Source organism: Neoarius graeffei, chromosome 26 (assembly GCF_027579695.1).
Source record: "Neoarius graeffei isolate fNeoGra1 chromosome 26, fNeoGra1.pri, whole genome shotgun sequence".
NCBI classification, from domain to species: Eukaryota; Metazoa; Chordata; class Actinopteri; order Siluriformes; family Ariidae; genus Neoarius; species Neoarius graeffei.
In genome coordinates, this window is record NC_083594.1 from 23,229,199 (window position 1) to 23,250,589 (window position 21,391).

Genomic DNA, 21,391 nt, shown 5'->3' on the forward strand with positions numbered 1-21,391 from the left:
TTTTGGTAAAAACTCAACTTGTGGTGTTTGGAGGAGAAAGAATGCTGAGTTGCATCCAAAGAACACCATACCTACTGTGAAGCATGGGGGTGGAAACATCATGCTTTGGGGCTGTTTTTCTGCAAAGGGACCAGGACGACTGATCCGTGTAAAGGAAAGAATGAATGGGGCCATGTATCGTGAGATTTTGAGTGAAAACCTCCTTCCATCAACAAAGCATTGAAGATGAAACGTGGCTGGGTCTTTCAGCATGACAATGATCCCAAACACTCCGCCTGGGCAACGAAGGAGTGGCTTCGTAAGAAGCTTTTCAAGGTCCTGGAGTGGCCTAGCCAGTCTCCAGATCTCAACCCCATAGAAAATCTTTGGAGGGAGTTGAAAGTCCGTGTTGCCCAGCGACAGCCCCAAAACATCACTGCTCTAGAGGAGATCTGCATGGAGGAATGGGCCAAAATACCAGCAACAGTGTGTGAAAACCTTGTGAAGACTTACAGAAAACATTTGACCTCTGTCATTGCCAACAAAGGGTATATAACAAAGTACTGAGATGAACTTTTGTTATTGACCAAATACTTATTTTCCACCATAATTTGCAAATAAATTCTTTAAAAATCCTACAATGTGATTTCCTGGATTCTTTCCCCCCATTCTGTCTCTCATAGTTGAAGTGTACCTATGATGAAAATTACAGGCCTCTCTCATCTTTTTAAGTGGGAGAACTTGCATAATTGGTGACTGACTAAATACTTTTTTGCCCCACTGTATGTATGTATGTATGTATGTATGTATGTATGTATGTATGTGTACACTTGCTCTGTGTTCAAAACAAGGACACATTTCCTAAAATAACGATTTCTACCCCATTGAAAATGCTTAATGTGTTTTGCAGTAAAAAACCATGCAAGTATTTTGACCAGGGAAGAGGAACGTGTCCATTTGGAGGGAAGTGTTTCTACATGCATGCCTACCCCGATGGAACACGGGCTGAACCGGACAAGCCTCGAAAGCAGCTCAGCTCAGAAGGAAACGTTCGGGTAATGCTACTAATTAAACAGTACTATATTATTAACGATAATATTAGTTGAACAAGGGATTTCTCAAACTCCCATACACAACAGACAATAGCAACATGTGCATATGCAACAACCTTCTTACTGAAACAAGTATGTAATTCTCAAATCAGGGCAAAATTAGAAGTTCACTGAATGACGGCATAAAGCACTTAATTGCACTTTACACATGAACTGCATTCTGTGGGTGGTAAGCGCCCCCTAGTGGTGGCTGTTTATTAATTCAAATTAGCATCGTATTCATGAAGTAGTATTCATGAAGTGTTTTTTCCTAAACAAGGCTGTGCTTTTTAATGCTCAATTCTGATTGGTCAGTAAATGTTGACTAATTTTGTATAACTGCAGGTCTGTTAATGCTCTTGTTCTAAGACATCATTTCTATAGTAACCGTTCGCACAGGGACGTGCACGATAGATAGACGCTCCACATGAAACAGTGCATGATTGATAACCTGTGTGGAAACAATTTATCTCATGATATCAGTTGATTGTATTGACCAACAGATATATTGGTCTTGCTATAGTTGTGACCTGTATTATTCGACAGCTTATTCTGACACACATGGCCACCAAACCCCCTCCAAGTGACTTGAATCACTCAATACAGAAGCAGAAGGAAATAGAAAGCATTTCATCTAAACGTGAAAACAGTCCATTCTCATGCACATAAAGTACTAGATTCAGCATCCCGTTAATGTCAGTAATGTCCATGATATCAGGGTTCTCGTTTTAAATCACTCAAAGTATCCAGTCCAGTGATGGGTTTTGCAGTTGGCATCTAACCAAACGGTGTCAGAACAACAAAGCATGCTTTAAAACGACTGGGAATGATTTACAAGGTGAATCTTACCGCTTCCTTTCTAAACCTGTTTATGGCACTTGTTTAAGTGACTCCGTGTGCTGATACACGTCTGGATTGCTCAAGCCTCAGGCCTGAGCTAAGAATAACAGGCGTGATGGAAGCTGTCGGTTCCTAGTCTAAACACTGGCCTCATGTCCCACTCCAGTGCATCACAGCTGCACATCGAATTGTGTTCGATCAGATCATTGATCCCAGATTTTCAACTCTCCTCAAATGTAGCCACTCAGCCAAGACACGTTTGGTGTCCGATGTTTGCATCTTTGGCTCAGAACTGGAGCAGCGACGAGAATGTAGTTAACAATTAAACAGTTTCCACTTGTCATCACACACTCATCTCAAGGACGGCACCTGGTTAAGTAATACCATCTGCAGGTTTAAAAAATAGTTCATATGACATCATCCAGGTCACTTCTAACTTCGAACATGGAAATCTGCCCTTCCTACCCGGGTCTGATGCTCGAGCAGAGTGACGCTGAACTACATGCTGAGGGAGAAAGTGATTCTGGCTTCAAGATGGCTGCGACTATTTTCAGATCTGCTACATTATTTTGGTTTATAGAACCAGTTTGTACACCCCTACTTATTCATAGGTTTTTCTGTATTTTGACTATTTTCTGCATTGTAGAACAATACTGAAGACTTAAAAACTATGAACTAACTTCTGGAACATATATGGAATTATGTGGTTAAACAAAGTTTTAAACAGAATATGTTTCATATTTTAGATTCTTCAAAGTAGCCTTGACACTTTGCATTATCTTAACCAGCTTCATGAGGTAGTCACCTGGAATGCTTTTCAATTAATAGGCGTGCCTTGTCAAAAGTTAATTGGTACATTTTCTTACCTTCTTAATGTGTTTGCGATCAAATATAGTAAATAATAAAAATACAATAAATAGCCGTATTTCACAACTGTAGTAATTCGTATTATGTCAAGAACCGCTCAGCGAAGTAAAGAGAAACGACATTACTTTAAGACATGTCATGTCTTTTAATTTATAAAAATAAAGAAAAATCTGTGAATTAGTAGGTGTGTCCAAACTTTTGACTGGTACTGTATGTTAATAAGCACCTCTATTAAAGTCTTCTTGAGATACTAAACAATTTAACGTGGTTTGATGCACACCTGGGCTGCACGAGTCTCAGCCCCAAACTAAGAATAACTGGCTCGATGGAAGCCGTCGGTCCCAGTGAAGGAGACGTAGCTTTGTTTCCAACTTCAGTGCATCACCTCAAAAACTGCTCTGTATCAGATTATTTAAATTTTCCACTTGCCTCCAATGATTTAAACATGTAGTTTGCCCAGTGCTTAGCTGGTGTCTGCAAGTTTTTATTATTTGCTAAGAGGCATGTAATGATTCACCCAACTGATTCGATTCAATTCAAGATATTGGGTACACGATTCAAATTTTCCCATGATATTTAAAAAAAATAATTTAAACGAAGAAAATTGTATTCCCAAAAACATTTATCTTCCTATTCTTTATCAACTTAAATGTTTTTTTTTAATAAAAAAAAAACTATTTTCTTAAATCAACAATTACTCATATTTGTAAAGTTGTGTTGAGTAAACCACTCTCGCCGTTACGAGGACCAGCCCCCCACTGTAACCCTAGCTATGTAATAGGCGAGAGATCGAGGGCTATAAAAACGGAGATCGGCACTGCCTTGATGACATGGAAAGAAAACAAAAAGAAGATATTTGTAAAGGTTGGAGTAAAATATAAGTCTCATTTCATCTCATTATCTGTAGCCGCTTTATCCTGTTCTACAGGGTCGCAGGCAAGCTGGAGCCTATCCCAGCTGACTACGGGCGAAAGGCGGGGTACACCCTGGACAAGTCGCCAGGTCATCACAGGGCTGACACATAGACACAGACAACCATTCACACTCACATCTACGGTCAATTTAGAGTCACCAGTTAACCTAACCTGCATGTCTTTGGACTGTGGGGGAAACCGGAGCACCCGGAGGAAACCCACGCGGACATGGGGAGAACATGCAAACTCCACACAGAAAGGCTCTCGCTGGCCACGGGGCTCGAACCCGGACCTTCTTGCTGTGAGGTGACAGCGCTAACCGCTACACCACCGTGCCGCCTAAAACATAAGTCAATTAACTAAAATATTCCTTTTATTAAAAATGAAATGATGATAATGGGCCTGTTCTTAATAAACATTTATGAATGTTTGTACTACCTGCATTTGCTTCTGTTTTTCAAAATTTTTAAGTCTATAAAAAAGATTTTAACAAGAAATGACTCCAATTTCATGTTATTAAATATATTTGTTCAGTTAAACAGCTTTTTCCCTATATTATATCGGGGGGGGGGGGTGCATTTTCAAAGCGTTTAGAGCTGTGTTCCTTCCACCTAGGATGAAATCGCGCGTTCCCGCTATTGTATGTTATTGCGCCATCTGCTGTCTAAACAACATAATTGCAGCTAGGAAAAACTAAAATTAGCCTGATAACAATAATGATTCATTTTTTTCATTGATTTGAATCTTCATAAATTTGTCGGGATTTATCATCGCACGGCATATCGTTACATACCTATTTGCTAGCTACATGAACTTTTTAGCTTCAGTGCAAAACAAACAGAAGTGACAATACACCAAACCTTTTTTTCTTTCTTTGGCTAATCATCTACATTTGGGACAGCAGTGGCTTATCCATAGGGGGAGACGGGGCAGAGCCTGGCTGTATACAGTATATCAGCTACTCAACAAATGTTAATTTTCATAGTCCTCATTCAGAGCTCTGTATGTTCTTAATTCTGTTGAAATGCTGTTTACTGTTTTCCAGATATGACAATGTTTATACAGGGTGTTTTTCAAAAAAAAATTGATATTTTTTGAGATGTAAATATCCCAGAAACTCCATAGTCTAGGCAAATGAAACTGAAAGGCTTAATGTTGAGCAATATAAGATTTATTCCTCAAAATTTGAATGAGAAATTCAAAGGTATGTGGAGTCCATGAACGATTTCACAGATTTTCAGTATTCGCGAACCCGCTCGACTGTTTCTTCTGATGCTGCTGGTCGTCCGGATCCTTTTGCCCTGCTGCACAGACAGCCTTCCTCTTTTTGAACGTTTTGCGCCGTGTCCAAATCTGCATTGCAGTTGGTGCATTTTTAGAGAATTCTCTCATAAATGTACGCTGCACGGTCTTGTTCGAGCATACTCTAACACACAAAACGCCTTTTCTTTTCCAGTGAATGGCATTTCTATACCTAGAAAGAGAACATTAAACATTTTCGACCTGTCTCCACACATGCTGTTAAAATTTGAGGTCCACTGAACAAGAATTAGCAAAGTTGTGAAATATCAAATTTTTTGAAACGTGTGTGTTTTTCTCTCTCATGGGGCAGAGTGCTCACTGCCCCATTTAGCTACTTGGAGGTATTATTGCACCTGCTGGTTAAAATGGGAACTGCAATGGGAGCTACATTTACTAACTAGGTTAACGTGTCTTTGTTGTGGAATTATCAGCAAATAGAACCATCATAATTGCAGCAGTTGTTTATAAAATTATAATCTCTGCTTTTAAGCAAGCCAGGATTGCAGTTCTGCTCATCTGAATGAAGGATGAAGTAAACTTCTTTACAAAGGAGATAAACAGTGAGGTGGCAGTGTTGTCGGTGTTGTCAGAGATGTTTATTTTGATTAGGTGTATTAAAGAGCTGATCAGAGACTGATGTTCTATTTGTTTGGTGCTTCTGTTAAGGTCTTGAACTCTGTACGACTGTGGGACTTCATCGAGGAACGAGAGCATCGTGCTGTTCCACAGTATGAAGACGAGGTCAACGACCTGGGCGAACTCTTCATGCAGCTCTCTGGTGCCGGAGAAGAAAGTGGAACCTCAGCATCACACTGATCTCTTCATCTTACACACACAGTCGCAGACCTGTAGGCTGACCGCGGAAAGCTGTGGTTTCATAACTTCGGTAACTGTGTATGGAATCTGGGCAATAAAAATGTACTCACTGGTAAACATTTCCCTGTTTATGGCTTGACATGGTTTTCTTAAAAAAAAAAAAAACTTTTTACCTGTGGTACATTTTTGTGTTGTATTACACTATGTTTATCATGAACATATTTAAAGGCACATGTATTGTTTCTGTAAGCTGCTATATTTTCCTGATGTGTGTTAGAATTTTGCAGGATCGAAAAGATTTTTAATATGTCCAAAGAAAATAGCTGTCAAATAATGGAGAAAAAAAAAGGACTGATAAACCTGCTGGCACACCACAAACGCACTCAAGTAGTGTGTGAGTTTAACAAGTATTGTGTATTATTTTAAAAAATATATATATACTGTAATTGTTGCACTTAGATCCATTTACACAGACAATTCAACTCCCTTTGAGAAGCATATTGGCAGTGTATAGATTTCACTACAGCCTGCTGATGTCAACAGGGCTAAAGGTTTAAGTTTATTCCATCATGTGCACACATGGATTGAAACTACAGTCGAGTAGAAAAGTCCCTCTACTAACAATTAAGTGTTTCTCAGAAGCTGATACAGTAGTTCACTCCATGTTGTTTGGAGTTATTTATTTTAAAACTGAGACAGTTATCTTAGTTGTTTGAGGTCCGAGAATGAAATAAAAAAAAAAATTACCTGAATATCCTGTATGCGTCTTTTTTTTTTTTAAATGTGATCTAGCATATTTCATTCAAATAATAACACATAACCATATTTATTCTTAGCTCTTACTAAAGGCACCACATTTTTAATCCCAATCTCAGAAAGTTTTAGTAATCCCACCCGTGCTGCTATTTTATTAAACTGGTTACGTGTGACAACTTTCAAGGTGAGTGTGTGATAATTTAGGTGTGCAATTTGCTAAGCTAGTAGCTATAACAGGCCCTTATATAATCAACTTTTAAATTATTCCATGAAATCGAGTCGTACGTGAGCTGATAGCCGATGAGAGACACAGCACCAAGTTGGCTATAAGTTGGCCATGTACGATGAGATTGAGTGGAATAACTGTTTCGTCCTATCCACATTCAACAGATTTTGAGAAATGGGGGGTTATTTTTTGCAAATTCGATAAATAAAAACTTTATACAAAACACCTGACAATCATTTCTACTTAGAATGTAAACAAACCATCAAAATGACGGTAGCAATTTGTGAAAAACGCTATCATAATTCTTGAAAAAAAATAAGCTACGTTCTTACCATCAAATGCTTTTATTCCATCTTTTGTTGCTGCCCCCCCAAGTAGAGTTTTAATTTTGTCCTCTGTTGGTTCAGCAACACGCTCCACCATTTTATTTTTCTCTACTCACGGTATATGAGCTGACATCCTAGTAGTAGTGTAGCCTATCGGAGCATGAGATTGCTCATATCCAGTGAATGTGGATAGAAAATAAATATATAATACAAAAGCAGCTCATTTTTAACGAATCAACCATGTTTGGTTCAGTCCATTATATTTGGGTAAAAGGGACGGGAAGATCCTTATTTGCCAGAATTTCCAGTAATTCAGACTGAACTGTGTGTTTAACTTACCTTTATTAAAATACAAAGCATAAACAAACAGTCTTTCAAGTGCACAAATTGGACCTCGCTAAAGAATACCAGGTCAAAACAGGAGAAAGTGCCTTATAATCTCAAGAATAATCCTCAATATGCTCTCATTTTTGATTCTCAAATTATATACAACCCTGGAAAGAAAAAATTAAAATGCGAAATTACCTTATACTTGATCAAGTTTATCCTTTAAATCTCTAAGTACACATCTGAGAACAATCAGTCTATACCTTCAAATGATAAAAGCCACTGGGAGAGTTGGCACTTTTGTAAGAAATATACAATTTTAGTTAGTTGGTGAAATTAAAAAGGAGTATGATTTGGAAAGTCCCATCACACGTTCAGGATCGTCTGGAATTTTTGTGGGTTAAGCTTTTGCCATTAAAATATCAAACTGTGCGGTTACGAGTCTTATCAAGAATTCAGCTCCTGCAAACAACCAAAACCTCACTTCTCAGCTTTTAAACCCCCATAAAATTGGCAGAATGAATGGATAAGATCATTTAGAATAAGAAAGGACAGATCACCGGATTTGTAAAAGGAGCCCACTGAACATGGATCTGGTCCAATATTTCTGATTGATGCATTTCACGCCGTGAACGTATATTATGTCGGTGAACACAACACAGTTCATGCATGTAAGGTCTTAAATCCCACCATTAGTGTTATTGGTTGATGCAATATTTATGATGGTACATGTGCCAACTATGTGTTACGTTGCTAAAACCCAGTGGTAGGTTATTAATAGTGTATTCAACGCTATGCTGTATACCTCATCACACCAAATGAGACAGAATAAATTAAGTGTAATAATAAAAAAAAAAGTGCTCTCTGGCCATGTCTTTTACTCCACTGACCTTTGGCTACTATGAAAGGAACACGGTCAAATATAATGACTCCGTTACATTCTTAGCAAAACCAAGAAAGCTGTAAAAGGCAAGTTTTCTTCGGAGTCGTATCTTCAACCAAACTGCAAGAGCCTCTGCTGTGCTTTTTCTACTCCTGTGCCTCATTTTGAGAAATAATTTAAATACACTGATGTGATTAATGTGCTCCAGGTCTAGCTGAAAGAAAGTCTGGACAATCAGATAGTCATATTAGAATACAGGCAGCCTTGTGGAGGTCAGAGTGCAAATGCTGATGTCGTCTGTGTGAGTGGCTCTGTGAAGCGACGGCTCCGATGCGCTGCGGTTGATTTTGGGCAACGAGTGTTGCAGCAACTCTATAGAGGCCAGAATCTAAAGAGCAAAAGGAACAACAAGTATCAATCTGAAACGTCCTTTAAATTCAGATTATCCTGCCATCTTTTTAAAGTCTTCCTCCAAAACAATGATTCTTTATTTAACTTCACCCTGTTCTCAATGATGGTTGTGACTTCACAGCACCTAAAACGTTCCGTGTGGTTCACTGGAAAACCATCAGATATTTTGGCTCAAACTGAGTAGTTATTATGGCAGAAAAGCTCTTTGTCTAAATACATACTTGTCGAGTAAAGTAAGTGTGTCTGCTTTAACCCCTACTTCTTTTTAAGTACCTGAAGGTTGGGTTAATGCATTTCTTGATGTGCTTTTTTTAATTGTTATTACTGAGGAGGGGTAACAGGAGGACAGAGGACGGGAAGGAGCAGTAGCTTAGCCTAACAATAAGCAATACCGGACAATGTGCAATATCGCTCCTGCTGCCCCCCCATCTTATTCATTCATTTCATTATCTCTAGCCGCTTTATCCTGTTCTACAGGGTCGTGGGCAAGCTGGAGCCTATCCCAGCTGACTACAGGCGAAAGGCGGGGTACACCCTGGACAAGTCGCCAGGTCATCACAGGGCTGACACATAGACACAGACAACCATTCACACTCACATTCACACCTACGGTCAATTTAGAGTCACCAGTTAACCTAACCTGCATGTCTTTGGACTGTGGGGGAAACCCACGCGGACACGGGGAGAACATGCAAACTCTGCACAGAAAGGCCCTCACCGGCCACGGGGCTCGAACCTGGACCTTCTTGCTGTGAGGCGACAGTGCTAACCACTACACCACCGTGCCGCCCCATATTTGTATATGTAAATACTTAATTTATTTTAATTTATCTAGAAGTTTTCTCTATTTCTTTTCTCTGTTTATCTGTAATGATGCTACTGGAATCTTAATTTCCCTGAGGGAACCCTCCCAAAGGGATCAATAAAGTTTTATCTAATCTAATCTAATTACACAAAATCTAAAAAGGGGCGGCACGGCGGTTTAGTGGTTAGCACAGTCAACTCACAGCAAGAAGGTCCTGGGTTCGAGCCCAGCAGCTGACGAGGGCCTTTCTATGTGGAGTTTGCATGTTCTCCCCGTGGGTTTCCTCCGGGTGCTCCGGTTTCTCCCACAGTCCAAAGACATGCAGGTTAGGTTAATTGGTGACTCTACCGTAGGTGTGAGTGTGAATGGTTGTCTGTGTGTCAGCCCTGTGATGACCTGGCAACTTGTCCAGGGTGTACCCCGCCTCTCGCCCGTAGTCAGCTGGGATAGGCTCCAGCTTGCCTGCGACCCTGTACGACAGGATAAGAGGCTACAGAAAATGGATGGAAATCTAAAAAGACGGCCTGCCTTAATAGAACTTTAGTAAGTTGGGAATGGAACATAATTAAGGAATAAAACATGACTGGGAACGCTGTTGTAGGAAAATAAGCAAAACCAGGGAGATGTAATATGTTATCACCCTGATTTTTATTATTTTCCATGAATATAAATACGGAGGTGATTATAGGAAATCGCTTGCACGGAGTGGTCGAGAGATTCAGACTATTTCTCGATAATCACCTCGAGTGACTCGACAAAATATTCACTTCACCTTTGGTGAATAATTATTAATTAACAAAGGATTCAAAAGGATTTACTCCTCTTATACCACAGCGATTTGCCAAAGATTACAATTTTTATTTATTAACGAAGACCACATACTTTTTATCCTTTTATAGTTACATTTAAATGTTGCGGAACATTAGTTCCGGTCACTTATATATCACTTGCATTATAACAGCTATACAAAGTTGTTCCCTCAGCAGCCTCTCTTCTTTTCTTACAGAGTTAACGACACAAAAATGCAACCTGTCATATTACCAAACTTCTCATGTTTGTTATTAACTTTAGATTATGTGCCTCATCTGCCAACCTATGAATGAACGGTTACTATAGAAACGCTAAAGTATTAGGAAAAGCATATTAATATAAACCTATCAACTGAATTACAGCCAGCACTACTGACCAATCAGATTTGAGAATTTAAAAGTACTGTGGTAGGAGTGTTTATAACAGAGATTATGTGAAATGGTGTTGATTAACATATTTCAGGACTAAATCAAAAACAACATAACAGCAGAGATTACTTGAGGGAACAGCGGCCTGTCATCTTTCGATTTCTTAATGCAGTCAGCGACGAGTCTCTTCATGGCTTTGGGGCAGCTCTTATACAGCTTGCTTAGATCTGGAGATAAGTAACCTCTTCCTACCATGAAGATGATCTACAAAAGAGATTATTGTAATTATTCCACCATACAATATGTATACAAAATACAGAATAAGCTTTGGCAGGTTGAAAAGCCTGCAACAGAAAACCAGCATTCTTTACCAAATATACAAAACCAATTAGATGCTTGGGCTGAGTGAGCTGAAAATTGCAAGGCTAGGACCCTGAGTATGTAGTTTGTCCAAAGAAATGCACGAGGGAGGATCCTTTGCCACAAATTACCAAGCAGAGCTGGATGCCCAGTGCCCACTGATGTCTGAGGCTAAATTTAGCATCCAGGCTCTGCGCAAGTTATAATACACCAACTTGGAGTCACTGCTTATGAACCCCAACAGCAATAGCATCAGTGAAGAACTATAGGGATTAGATTACATTGGTCGTACTTTCTTTGTGCTACACTGCGCCAGATAATTATTCGTAGCTACTAGCTGGGGTCTGTCTGTTTTTTGTTTTAAAAAGTAAAAATCATTCAGCAAGTCAATGACCCAAAACACAATATCGACACCACAAAGTCTTTATCGTGGGGGGTGGGGGGGAATGAAAGGTTTTAGACTGGCCAAGTCAATCACCAAACCATAACCCAATTGAGCATGCATTTCACCTCCTGAAGAGAAAAGGACTGAAGGGAGGACCTCCTCAAAACAAACCAACAACTGAATGAAACTGTGGCACAAGCCTGGAAAAGCATCACAAAAGAAGAATGCAGCAGTTTGATGATTCCAGTGGGTCGCTGGCTTGATGCGGTTATTCCAAGCAAGGGATATTCAACCAAATATTATGGTGTTATCTACCTTAACGCTATCTGTTTTGATACTTTTGCTCACCTAAAACTTGGGTGGTCTACCACCAAAGACGCCATGTTCTAAGCCCAACTAGATCTAAATATCAAGAAAGGATGATAAAACTGAAATTATGATCCATCATCTCATATTCATCTTTTGACCTCAAACCCAAAACGTCTTCAGTGTATAGCAAAAAACAAAAGAATCGGCCTTGCCATTCCAGTACTTTCGGAGGGGACTGGATATACACAGATGCTACAAATTGTAGGAGAAAAAGTACAGTTGTCTAACCACCACAAACCACCCAAACAGTGTCAATGCACCATAGCGTAGATTCTCTGGAACTGTACTGGAGGGATGAACACCATTCCTCCAAAAGATATTCTTTCCATTTGTGTTTTCATGATGTGCTGGCTAAAATGTTGCTCTGAAATCATTGGTGTTTAATTAGGTTCAGATCTGGGGACTGTAAAAGCCATAGCATGTGATTTATATTATTTTCATCCTCATCAAACCATTCCGTGAGTAGGGCTGCAACGATTCACCACAGTGCACTGAAAATCGAGTTCATACCTGCCGTACCGATTATCAATCCATGTAGCTGTATTTTCGGTTCGATTTGGCAACATTTTTTATTTCAATTTTTACTGATTTATAAATGCGCCTTTACCGCATAACCATTACACTGACATTGTTAAACCAATGCGAGAAAGCAATTGGCTGGAATGGAGCATAGCTTTGCTTCTAAATAAAGCGTGCAATTTGATTAGTTTGGGCCCTTACTCTTGTCCAATCAGAGTAGCCGACACTTTACATGGCAACGCCGTTGCTGGGCACCAGAATGGTGGAAGCAAAGCTTAAAAGATCCTTCATCTCATCTTAAATCGAAAGTTTGGCTACATTCTGGATTTCGAGAAGACACAAAGGACATTGCAAGTGTTATGCTGATGTGAAGTATGAGGGAGGGTCAACTACAAACCTCGCAAATCATTTAAAATGAAAACACAACGTGGATGTAAACGAAGTAAGTGCTGCCAAATTGAAAACTGAAAGCGTTACGAAAGTAGTAAAACCAGGTATGTGGGGACAGTTAAAACTGACTGATGTGGTCAACAGACCAAAACTGAATGAAACTAGAAATAAAACTATTTCAAAGGCTATTGGTGGCTACCTCACCTATGATATGCGGCCATACTCTACCGTACAGAATGATGGGTTTAAAAACATGACAAATGCCCTTGAGCCAAGATATTCCATTCCTAGTAGGACATATTTCAGCAAACGCTCAGGAATTCATCAATTCAAGTTGCCAAAATATCCTTATGTTAACTTATTTTATATATTTTGTTTTAAGCATTTTACACTTACATATCTTGTTCCCTAGTCAACATTTGGGAAGTTTTCATCTTTCCAGACAAATTTCAATGGGATTTTGTTAATTAAAGCTTAAAATCTGAGGTTTGTTCCATCCATCCATTATCTGTAGCCACTTTATCCTGTTCTACAGGGTCGCAGGCAAGCTGGAGCCTATCCCAGCTGACTATGGGCGAGAGGCGGGGTACACCCTGGACAAGTCACCAGGTCATCACAGGGCTGACACTGAGGTTTGTTTGTCCTTTATATTTAGTTGCAGAATCGAAATCAATCAAATCGAAGGGTCTGAATCGTGAATCGAATCAAATTAGTGTCTTAGTGGATCGTTGCAGTCCTATTCGTGAGCTGTGGATGGAGACTGAGTCATCCTGGAAGATATCACTCCCAACTGGATAGAAATCATATGATCATCATCATCAGGATAAAAGAAGAATTTTGTAATGATGTGCAAGAATGTCTCCCTCTAAATAGACAATTGTACCCAAACCATGACAGTAAAATGCCACATGTAGCATAACAGAGCCACCAGTTTATCCTTTGTCACCCATCTGTATGTATCGTAATTTCCGTTTTGCATATTTAATTTAGGCACAAATGGGATTATTTTGAGCTAAATTTATTTCACTGCAATTTGTGTAGTTACCTGGTCTCTGTTCGCAACCATAGAATATGGGAGCTCACCGGTCATCAGCTCATAAAGCACAATACCATAGGCGTAGACGTCTGACTGGAAACTGTAGGGATTACTGTCCTGCATCCTGATCACCTCAGGAGCCTGCAGCACAGAAATGGCTTTTGCTTATGTTACACTGTTATTGGTGCTCAGTAGCAGGTTTCACTTTCCTTTGCTGTTGGGCGAGTACAATCAGGTCAAATCAAATAATGTGGCCTTCAAAATATTTCTGTTTTTCGACCTACCATCCAGAGGATAGATCCTGAAGGCTGCTTTACTTGATGCGAGCCGCTCCATCTGGTCTTCACCGTGGCCAAACCAAAGTCTCCGATCTTCACTGTTAAGCCTTCATGGAGGAAGATGTCTAGAGATGTGATTTAAGGGCCGAGATAACTCAAGACCATGAGTACCTTGCAACAAAATTCTGGTGACTATATGCCCCTGCCCACTGTTGTTTGACTGCTGATCTTTGACCGACTGCAATGGCGACTAGAATATGTGCACTCTAAACTACAAACATACACTCACAGACAGCTGTAAAAACCGCAACCGCTCTTGTTCCAATCCTCAACTACCCAATGTAGCCTCAGATTGCTTGACAGGAGTGGAACCCGATGTGAACTTCTGTAGTTGTAATCCAACTGCCTAAAAGTTTTTGCGTTTTTGAGATGATTTTCTGCTCACCACAGTTGTAAAGAGTAGTTCTATTTCATGCCTCCTGACCGCCAGAGGCGGCGTAGCCTGTGAATGATATCCTTCGCGTAGCGTAGGTCGAGACTTATACCAACAAAGTAGTCATGATGACGTACCTCATGCTCAAGAAGCCCTGTAGCACGTCATCCTTCCTCTTATTCTTCTCGCGTCTGGTACGAGCATCCCAGGACAATTAATAAGCAAGTGTTCATCACTGATCTTTTTATTACTTCTTATCCCCTCACGTGAGTATTGAAGAACTATCTGAATCGAATTACTTGCGGTGGTCTCCCCGTCAAAAAAAAAAAAACCCAAAGAATTATAAAAAGGTAAGTGCACGGAGGCTCTCCCCATTCCCAAACTAAGGTCATAAGCACAGGAGAAGTGCGCGGTGGTTCACCCCGTGTTCACCTCCACACACACACACACACACGCCGTTTGGCCAATAAGTGTGTCGTGTATCCCCGCGTTAGCACGGTGGCTCTCCCCGTGACCAACTAGATAGCCCACGTTAGCACCGTGGCTCTCCCCGTGGCTTACTAGATAGCCTACTCGTTAGCCCTGTTGCTTGTGTTGTTATTACTGCGTCGTGTGTTAGTTTTCGGGTTTTTTGCATTAGTTTGCGTTACAATGAATGCCCTTTCCCTTGTTTGTAAAACGTGCTTTGCACTGCTGGAACCCGAGGACGGCCATTTGGAATGCCCATCTTGCCTGGGCATCGCTCACCTCCGCTCTGCTCTGATGGATCCTTGTCCAAGCTGTGCCGTCCTACCGCTCACGGTACGGGAGGCCAGACTAACTAATTTTGTAATGAAAAACGATGCGCTGCTCTCGGCAACCGAGACTCCGGCTGCATGCGCCGCTAAAGCTGTAAAACGCGGCAGCACAGGTCTGCAGGCTAAACAGCCTGCTAAGAAGAGGGCAAAATCACACGCCACCTCCGTGCTCAACAAGCGGGTGGACGATCTTTCCACGGCTGTAAGCCGAATAGAGACGCTGCTGCTTCAGCTCCAACCCCTTCAGGCGAGCGTGCAGCCGGCCGTGCCACCAGCAGGTGATGCCGTTGCTACTGTTCCCACCCTGCCTCCCCAGGAAGAGCAAGAGCCGGATGATGATGCGCTCTCCACTGCTGCCACTGATTCTCTCTTTACCTCTTTGGGAGATAATGGTTCCCTTGTGCCGCCTGACTCTCCTTGCTCTGGCACGTCCTTGGACGATGCCCTCCTGAGCGTGCTTTCTGATGAGAGTGGGGATGGCATGGCAGGTGGGCCCCAATCCTTGCTGGCCACAATTACCTCGGCTTTGGCACCGCGTGGGCTGCAACCGCTGCAGCCTGGTTCTGGGGTGAGCACCTACTTTAGGCAACCCTCGGTGGACACCTCCTCCCTAATCCCCAAATGTGACACTTTTGTGGATGAATTTCAAACAGCATTTAAAACGGCGGCCGCACGTTTTCATCCCACTTCGGCAGCACGCGCCATGGGTAACATGGCTGATGCGGGCCTGTTCGGATTGGACAAGATGCCATCGGTGGACCCCTGCGTCGCATCTCTGGTGGTCTCCCCAGACGAAGCAGTGCGTCCTCAGGTACGCTGCCTGAGTAAGGCCTGTAGGCACACTGACGACGATCTGGTCAGGGCCTATAACCACGCGGCATGCATTGGACGAATTGACAACACAATTTCCCACCTCCTGCTGGCCGCCCAGTCTTCTCTGCTCCAGACGGGCGCAGATCCAGTCGTACGTGAGGCCATTGAGGCTACTCTGCATGGTGTTGGTTTCATGACCCAGGAGTTGGGTCGTCTCATGGCAATGTTGGTGCGCGCCCGCCGTCAGGTCTGGCTTTCTCAAACACCGCTCCCAGATGCATGCAGAGCCACCTTACGTGAGCTCCCCCTCATACCTGGCCAACTTTTTGGGCCAGCGGCCAAGGACGCCTTGGAACACCGCGCTCTAGTGTCTGAGTCGCGGAGGCAGCAAGTGGGCATACCCCAGACGACTCGTTTCCGGGCACCACAGCACCCTGCACCACGGCGTGACTTCATCACCTCAGGGCGCCACACCTCCCTGGCGCAGAGAGAACAGGCATGCTCCCAGGGGCCCTGCACCGTTTCGCCGCCAACCCTACCCAATGTCTCGCCCTACCCATACTAACACTGGGGCGAAGCCCAACCGCACACCCCGCTGAGGGCCCCGGGCTGTCGGTTGGACTGTACACAGAAACTCAGCTGGCTGCATGGGCCAAAATCGTTCGCGCCCCATGGGTTCTAAAAACAGTGTCAGAGGGTTACAGACTGCAGTTCAGACGTCGGCCCCCACCAAGGGCCCGCAATCTCTTGTTCTTCAGGCAGAGATAACCGTTCTTCTACAGAAAGGAGCCATAGAGGAAGTAGAGTGTTCTCCTACGTTTGACGGCTTCTGTTCAGTTTACTTTGTCGTTCCAAAAAAAGACGGTGGGTTCCGTCCAATACTAGATCTGCGGGGCTTAAACAAATATCTAAAAAAACTACCATTCAAAATGCTGCGCACGGCAGATGTGCTGAAGGTAATCTCTCCAGCTGAGTGGTTCACGACCCTGGACCTAAAGGATGCTTATTTTCACATCCCGGTAGCACAAGCACATCGCGTCGTTTCCTCCGTTTTGCCTTCCTGGACCATCTGTACCAATTCAGAGTACTCCCCTTCGGCCTCGCACTATCACCAAGAGTGTTCTCGAGATGCATGCAGGCAGTACTGTCACCTCTCATGAAGTCAGGTATGAAGATCCTGCCATACCTGGATGACTGGCTGGTATGCTCCCAGTCAAGGGAACACAGCCTGGCAGATATAGCAGCTCTTCAGAGACATGTCTCAGAACTGGGGTTGACAGTCAATCGAGAGAAGAGCTCACTCGTTCCAAGCCAATCGGCGCAATTCATTGGCATGATTCTCGATTCACAGACAATGACCGCGACCCTGACCAGGCGGCGTGTGACAGACATCACATCATTAGTGTCACGGGTGCGTTTGGGACAAAGCCTACATTTCAGACTGCTGCTGCGCATCCAGGGTATGCTCACAGCAGCAGCCCAGATTCTCCCCTTGGGCCTGCTGGAGCTGCGGCCTCTGCAAATGTGGCTAACTGGCCTCGGCCTCAATGTAGTCTTTCACAAGAATACACTCGTCCTTATTACCGAACAGTGCATGTCTGCTCTCAGCCAATGGCAACAACAGACCTTTTTAACATCAGGTGTGCCACTGGGTGCAGCACCCACACACAGGGAAGTTGTGACTATAGATGCCTCTCTTACAGGTTGGGGCGCAGTGTGGCAACACAGAGCAGTCAGTGGTTTGTGGAGCAAACAGCAGATGACTGAACATGTCAATCTTTCGAGCTCAGAGCAGTACACCTGGCTCTAAGGCACTTCATGCCGTTCCTACAGGGACGCCATGTGCTCATCCGGTACAACATCAATCATCAGGGGGGAACACGATCTCCCCCCGCTTTCCGCTTGACCCAGTGTCTGTTAAAATGGGCTTTTCCCAAACTAGCGTCACTCAGGGCAGTCCACCTACCAGGGAAACTGAACTCGGTGGCGGACTCACTGTCACGACAACAGCTCGATCCGGGAGAGTGGTGCCTGAACCCACAGGTAGTGCAGCAGATATGGGATCGCTTTGGCACAGCAGCGGTGGACTTGTCTGCCAACAAGGGGTCCACACATTGCCGAATGTGGTTCTCTCGCATGCAGGAGAGCGAAGCACTGGGCCTGGATGCCTTAGCGCACAACTGGCCGGACGAACTGCTTTATGCCTTTCCACCAATTCCACTCCTATTGGAGGTGCTACTTCGAATACGCCAGTGCAGGCACCGTGTTCTGTTAGTGGCACCACGGTGGCCAGTGAGACCGTGGTTTGCAATACTCCATTCCCTGCTGATAGGAACTCCATGGCAATTACCACACAGAAGGGATCCATTGTCTCAGATGGAGGGCAAAGTTTGGTACCCCTGCCCGGAACGTCTCCAGTTGTGGGTGTGGCCTTTGGGTCCGACGACCCCCTATTAGAGTGTGATCCTGCGGTTGTCAACACATTAAAAAAATGCAAGGGCCCCCTCAACTAGGTTATTGTATGAAAACCGCTGGAAGCTATTCATTAACTGGTGTGAAGCTTTAGGGGTTTCTCCCACATGCTGTCCTGTGCCCTTGTTGTTAAGATTCCTACAGAAACTTCTTGATGAGGGCAAATCCCCATCTACCGTGAAAGTTTACGTAGCAGCTATCTCTGCAAAACATGTTCAAGTGGATGGTTCGACTATTGGTTTGCATAGTCTTATTCGTACTTTTCTTAAGGGTGCTAGGCGCCTCCACCCCTACAGAGCCCCTCGCAGCCCACAGTGGGACTTACATCGGGTTCTGGACTCTCTGTGTCAGGCTCCCTTCGAGCCCCTGGTTGAAGCAGATATGAAATGGGTTTCCTTGAAGACTGTTTTCTGTTGGCAATAGTCTCTGCAAAACATGTGAGTGAGTTGCATGCACTGTCAGTCAGCCCAGATTGTATGAGATGGAGACCAGAGCTCTCCGGTGTCACACTATGGCCAACCCAGCCTTTCTGCCAAAAGTCCTATCTCCATCCTTTGTTAACCAATCCATTGAGCTTGCTGCTTATGAGGAACGCATATGCTTATGCCCTGTGCGAGCCTTGAGGCATTATGTGTCAAAGACTGAATCCACAAGACGGTCGGACCGACTGTTTGTTGCTTATGGAGGTTGTACAATTGGTTCACCTGTGTCTAAGCAGCGACTTTCACACTGGGTTTGTGAGGTGATTTCTCTTGCACACAAATCAGCTGGGAACCTGTCATTAGGCAGTGTCATTTGCCACAACACCAGAAGCCTGGCTACCTCATGGGCAGTCCTGAGGGGAACTCCACTATCAGAAATTTGTGCAGCAGCAACATGGTCCAGCCCATCTACATTTACTAGATTTTATAGTGTTAATGTAGCATCGCCTAAAGGCCTCGGCCCTGCCATTCTTTCAACCACACAGCAAAATTGATTGGCACACTCGTCCTCATGACAGTGCTGGTATATGTCATCCACAGGCTACGCCGCCTCTGGCGGTCAGGAGGCATGAAATAGAACGCTAGTTACGAATGTAACTGTGGTTCTATGAATGCCGGATGACCGCCAGAGTGCCCAGTCACTCGGACATCGCATCCGCGAGAAGTTTTCCGAGGAAGGATGACGTGCAACAGGGCTTCTTGAGCATGAGGTATGTCATCACGACTACTTTGTTGGTATAAGTCTTGACCTACGCTACGCAAAGAATATCATTCACAGGCTACGCCGCCTCTGGCGGTCATCCGGCATTCATAGAACCACAGTTACATTCGTAACTAGCGTTCTTGAAGTTACCATAGCCTTCCCATTAGTCTCCTGTCCTCTGAGCTGTCATCAAGGTGCTTCCACCTGCAAAACTACCACTCACTGGATGTTTTTTTGTTTGTTTTTTGCATCTTTATGTGGGTGGAAACTCTAGTCACTGTTGTGTGAGAAAATCCCAAGAGATCCATAGTTTCTGAAAGACGCAAACCGGCTGTCTGAAACCAACAACGATACAATGGTTAAACTCACTCAGAGCACAGTTTTCCTCATTCTGATGTTTGCCGTGAACATGAAACATGTTTGCTGTGAAGCTCTAGTAGCTCTGGAAGACCTGCATGCTATTTTATATTATATTAAATTAACATATACACTCGCCGGCCACTTTATTAGGTACACCCATTCACCTGCTATTTTATGCAGTTATCTAAATCAGCCAATCCCTTGACAGCAGCACAATGCATAAAATCATGCAGATACAAATCAAGAGCTTCAGTTCATGTTCACTTCAAACATCAGAATGGGAAAAACTGTGATCTCTGTGACATTCACTGTGGTATGGGTGTTGCTGCCAGATGGACTATTTTGAGTATTTCAGAAACTGTTGATCTCCTGGGGTTTTCACACACACAACAGTCTCTAGAGTTTACACAGAATGGTACAAAAAAAAAAAAAACATTGAGTGAGCGACAGTTCTGTGGGTGGAAACGTCTTGTTGATAAGAGAGGTCAGAGGAAAATGGTCAGATTGGTTCGAGCTGCCAGGAAGTATATAGCAACTCATATAATCATTCTTTACAACCGTGGTGAGCAGAAAAGCATCTCAGCATGCAACAGCAGAAGACCACATTGGGTAAAAAAAACCAAAAAAACCCCACTGAATTAAAAAAAAAAAAAAAGTCAGACTTCAACACTTCTGCTAAGTAATAAGTATTGAGCTCCTCTATTTTTTTTTTTAAGACAATATAACCCACAGTCCCACCTACTTCCATTCCATTGGCTCTCAAGAGGGTAGTGAATTCACAGGTCAAAGTTCAGCTAGATAAAGTAGATGCAAAGCGAAAGTAAGAACCATCACAGGCAAATGCTTGTCTTTCAATTCCTGCATCTGTTCCCTTTAAGTGAATTTTCTATCAGGTGACTTATACAGCTATGGAAAAAATTAAGTGAGCATTTTTAACGGTGCTTCTTTAACAGTAAAAAGTATAAAAGTGCAATTTTCAGGTGGCTCCTGAATGGTAGGTCAGTGGCAAGGAGTCAAAAATCGTAAACACTACGGCTAAACCATAGATGTTGGCACATCTATATTACAAAAATGAGATTCACAGTATGGTTCGCTATTTTCACCTAATAGCTCCAATGCGAAAAACAAATGCGTCTTATCTGATCAAGTAAATGAATGGGTGTAAATGTAAATTTCCGCCAAACTACGAGGGTACTTCAAAAAAGTTTTCGGCCTCACCCAGAAAACGTCACAGGAGAAAGATTGCTCTTGCATTATTTTTCAGCATCGTCTC

At 43.0% G+C, this 21,391-nt stretch overlaps 2 protein-coding genes across 2 annotated transcripts in view; one reads left to right on the forward strand and one right to left on the reverse strand.

Annotated features, from left to right (window-relative positions):
• The window catches only part of mkrn2 (makorin, ring finger protein, 2), a 28,003-nt gene extending 21,442 nt beyond the window's left edge, over positions 1–6,561 (forward strand). The window contains exons 7-8 of the mRNA XM_060910270.1: positions 890–1,034; positions 5,660–6,561. Coding sequence (XP_060766253.1) covers positions 890–1,034; positions 5,660–5,809 — 295 coding nt within the window. The 3' untranslated portion in view covers positions 5,810–6,561. The remainder of the gene's footprint in view (positions 1–889; positions 1,035–5,659) is intronic.
• An 879-nt stretch (positions 6,562–7,440) lies between these two features.
• raf1b (Raf-1 proto-oncogene, serine/threonine kinase b) overlaps positions 7,441–21,391 on the reverse strand; it is a 101,173-nt gene continuing 87,222 nt past the window's right edge. The window contains exons 14-17 of the mRNA XM_060910051.1: positions 14,065–14,183; positions 13,790–13,921; positions 10,851–10,985; positions 7,441–8,715 (exon numbers count right to left, since the gene is read on the reverse strand). Of these exons, the coding sequence (XP_060766034.1) occupies positions 8,575–8,715; positions 10,851–10,985; positions 13,790–13,921; positions 14,065–14,183 (527 nt within the window). The 3' untranslated portion in view covers positions 7,441–8,574. The remainder of the gene's footprint in view (positions 8,716–10,850; positions 10,986–13,789; positions 13,922–14,064; positions 14,184–21,391) is intronic.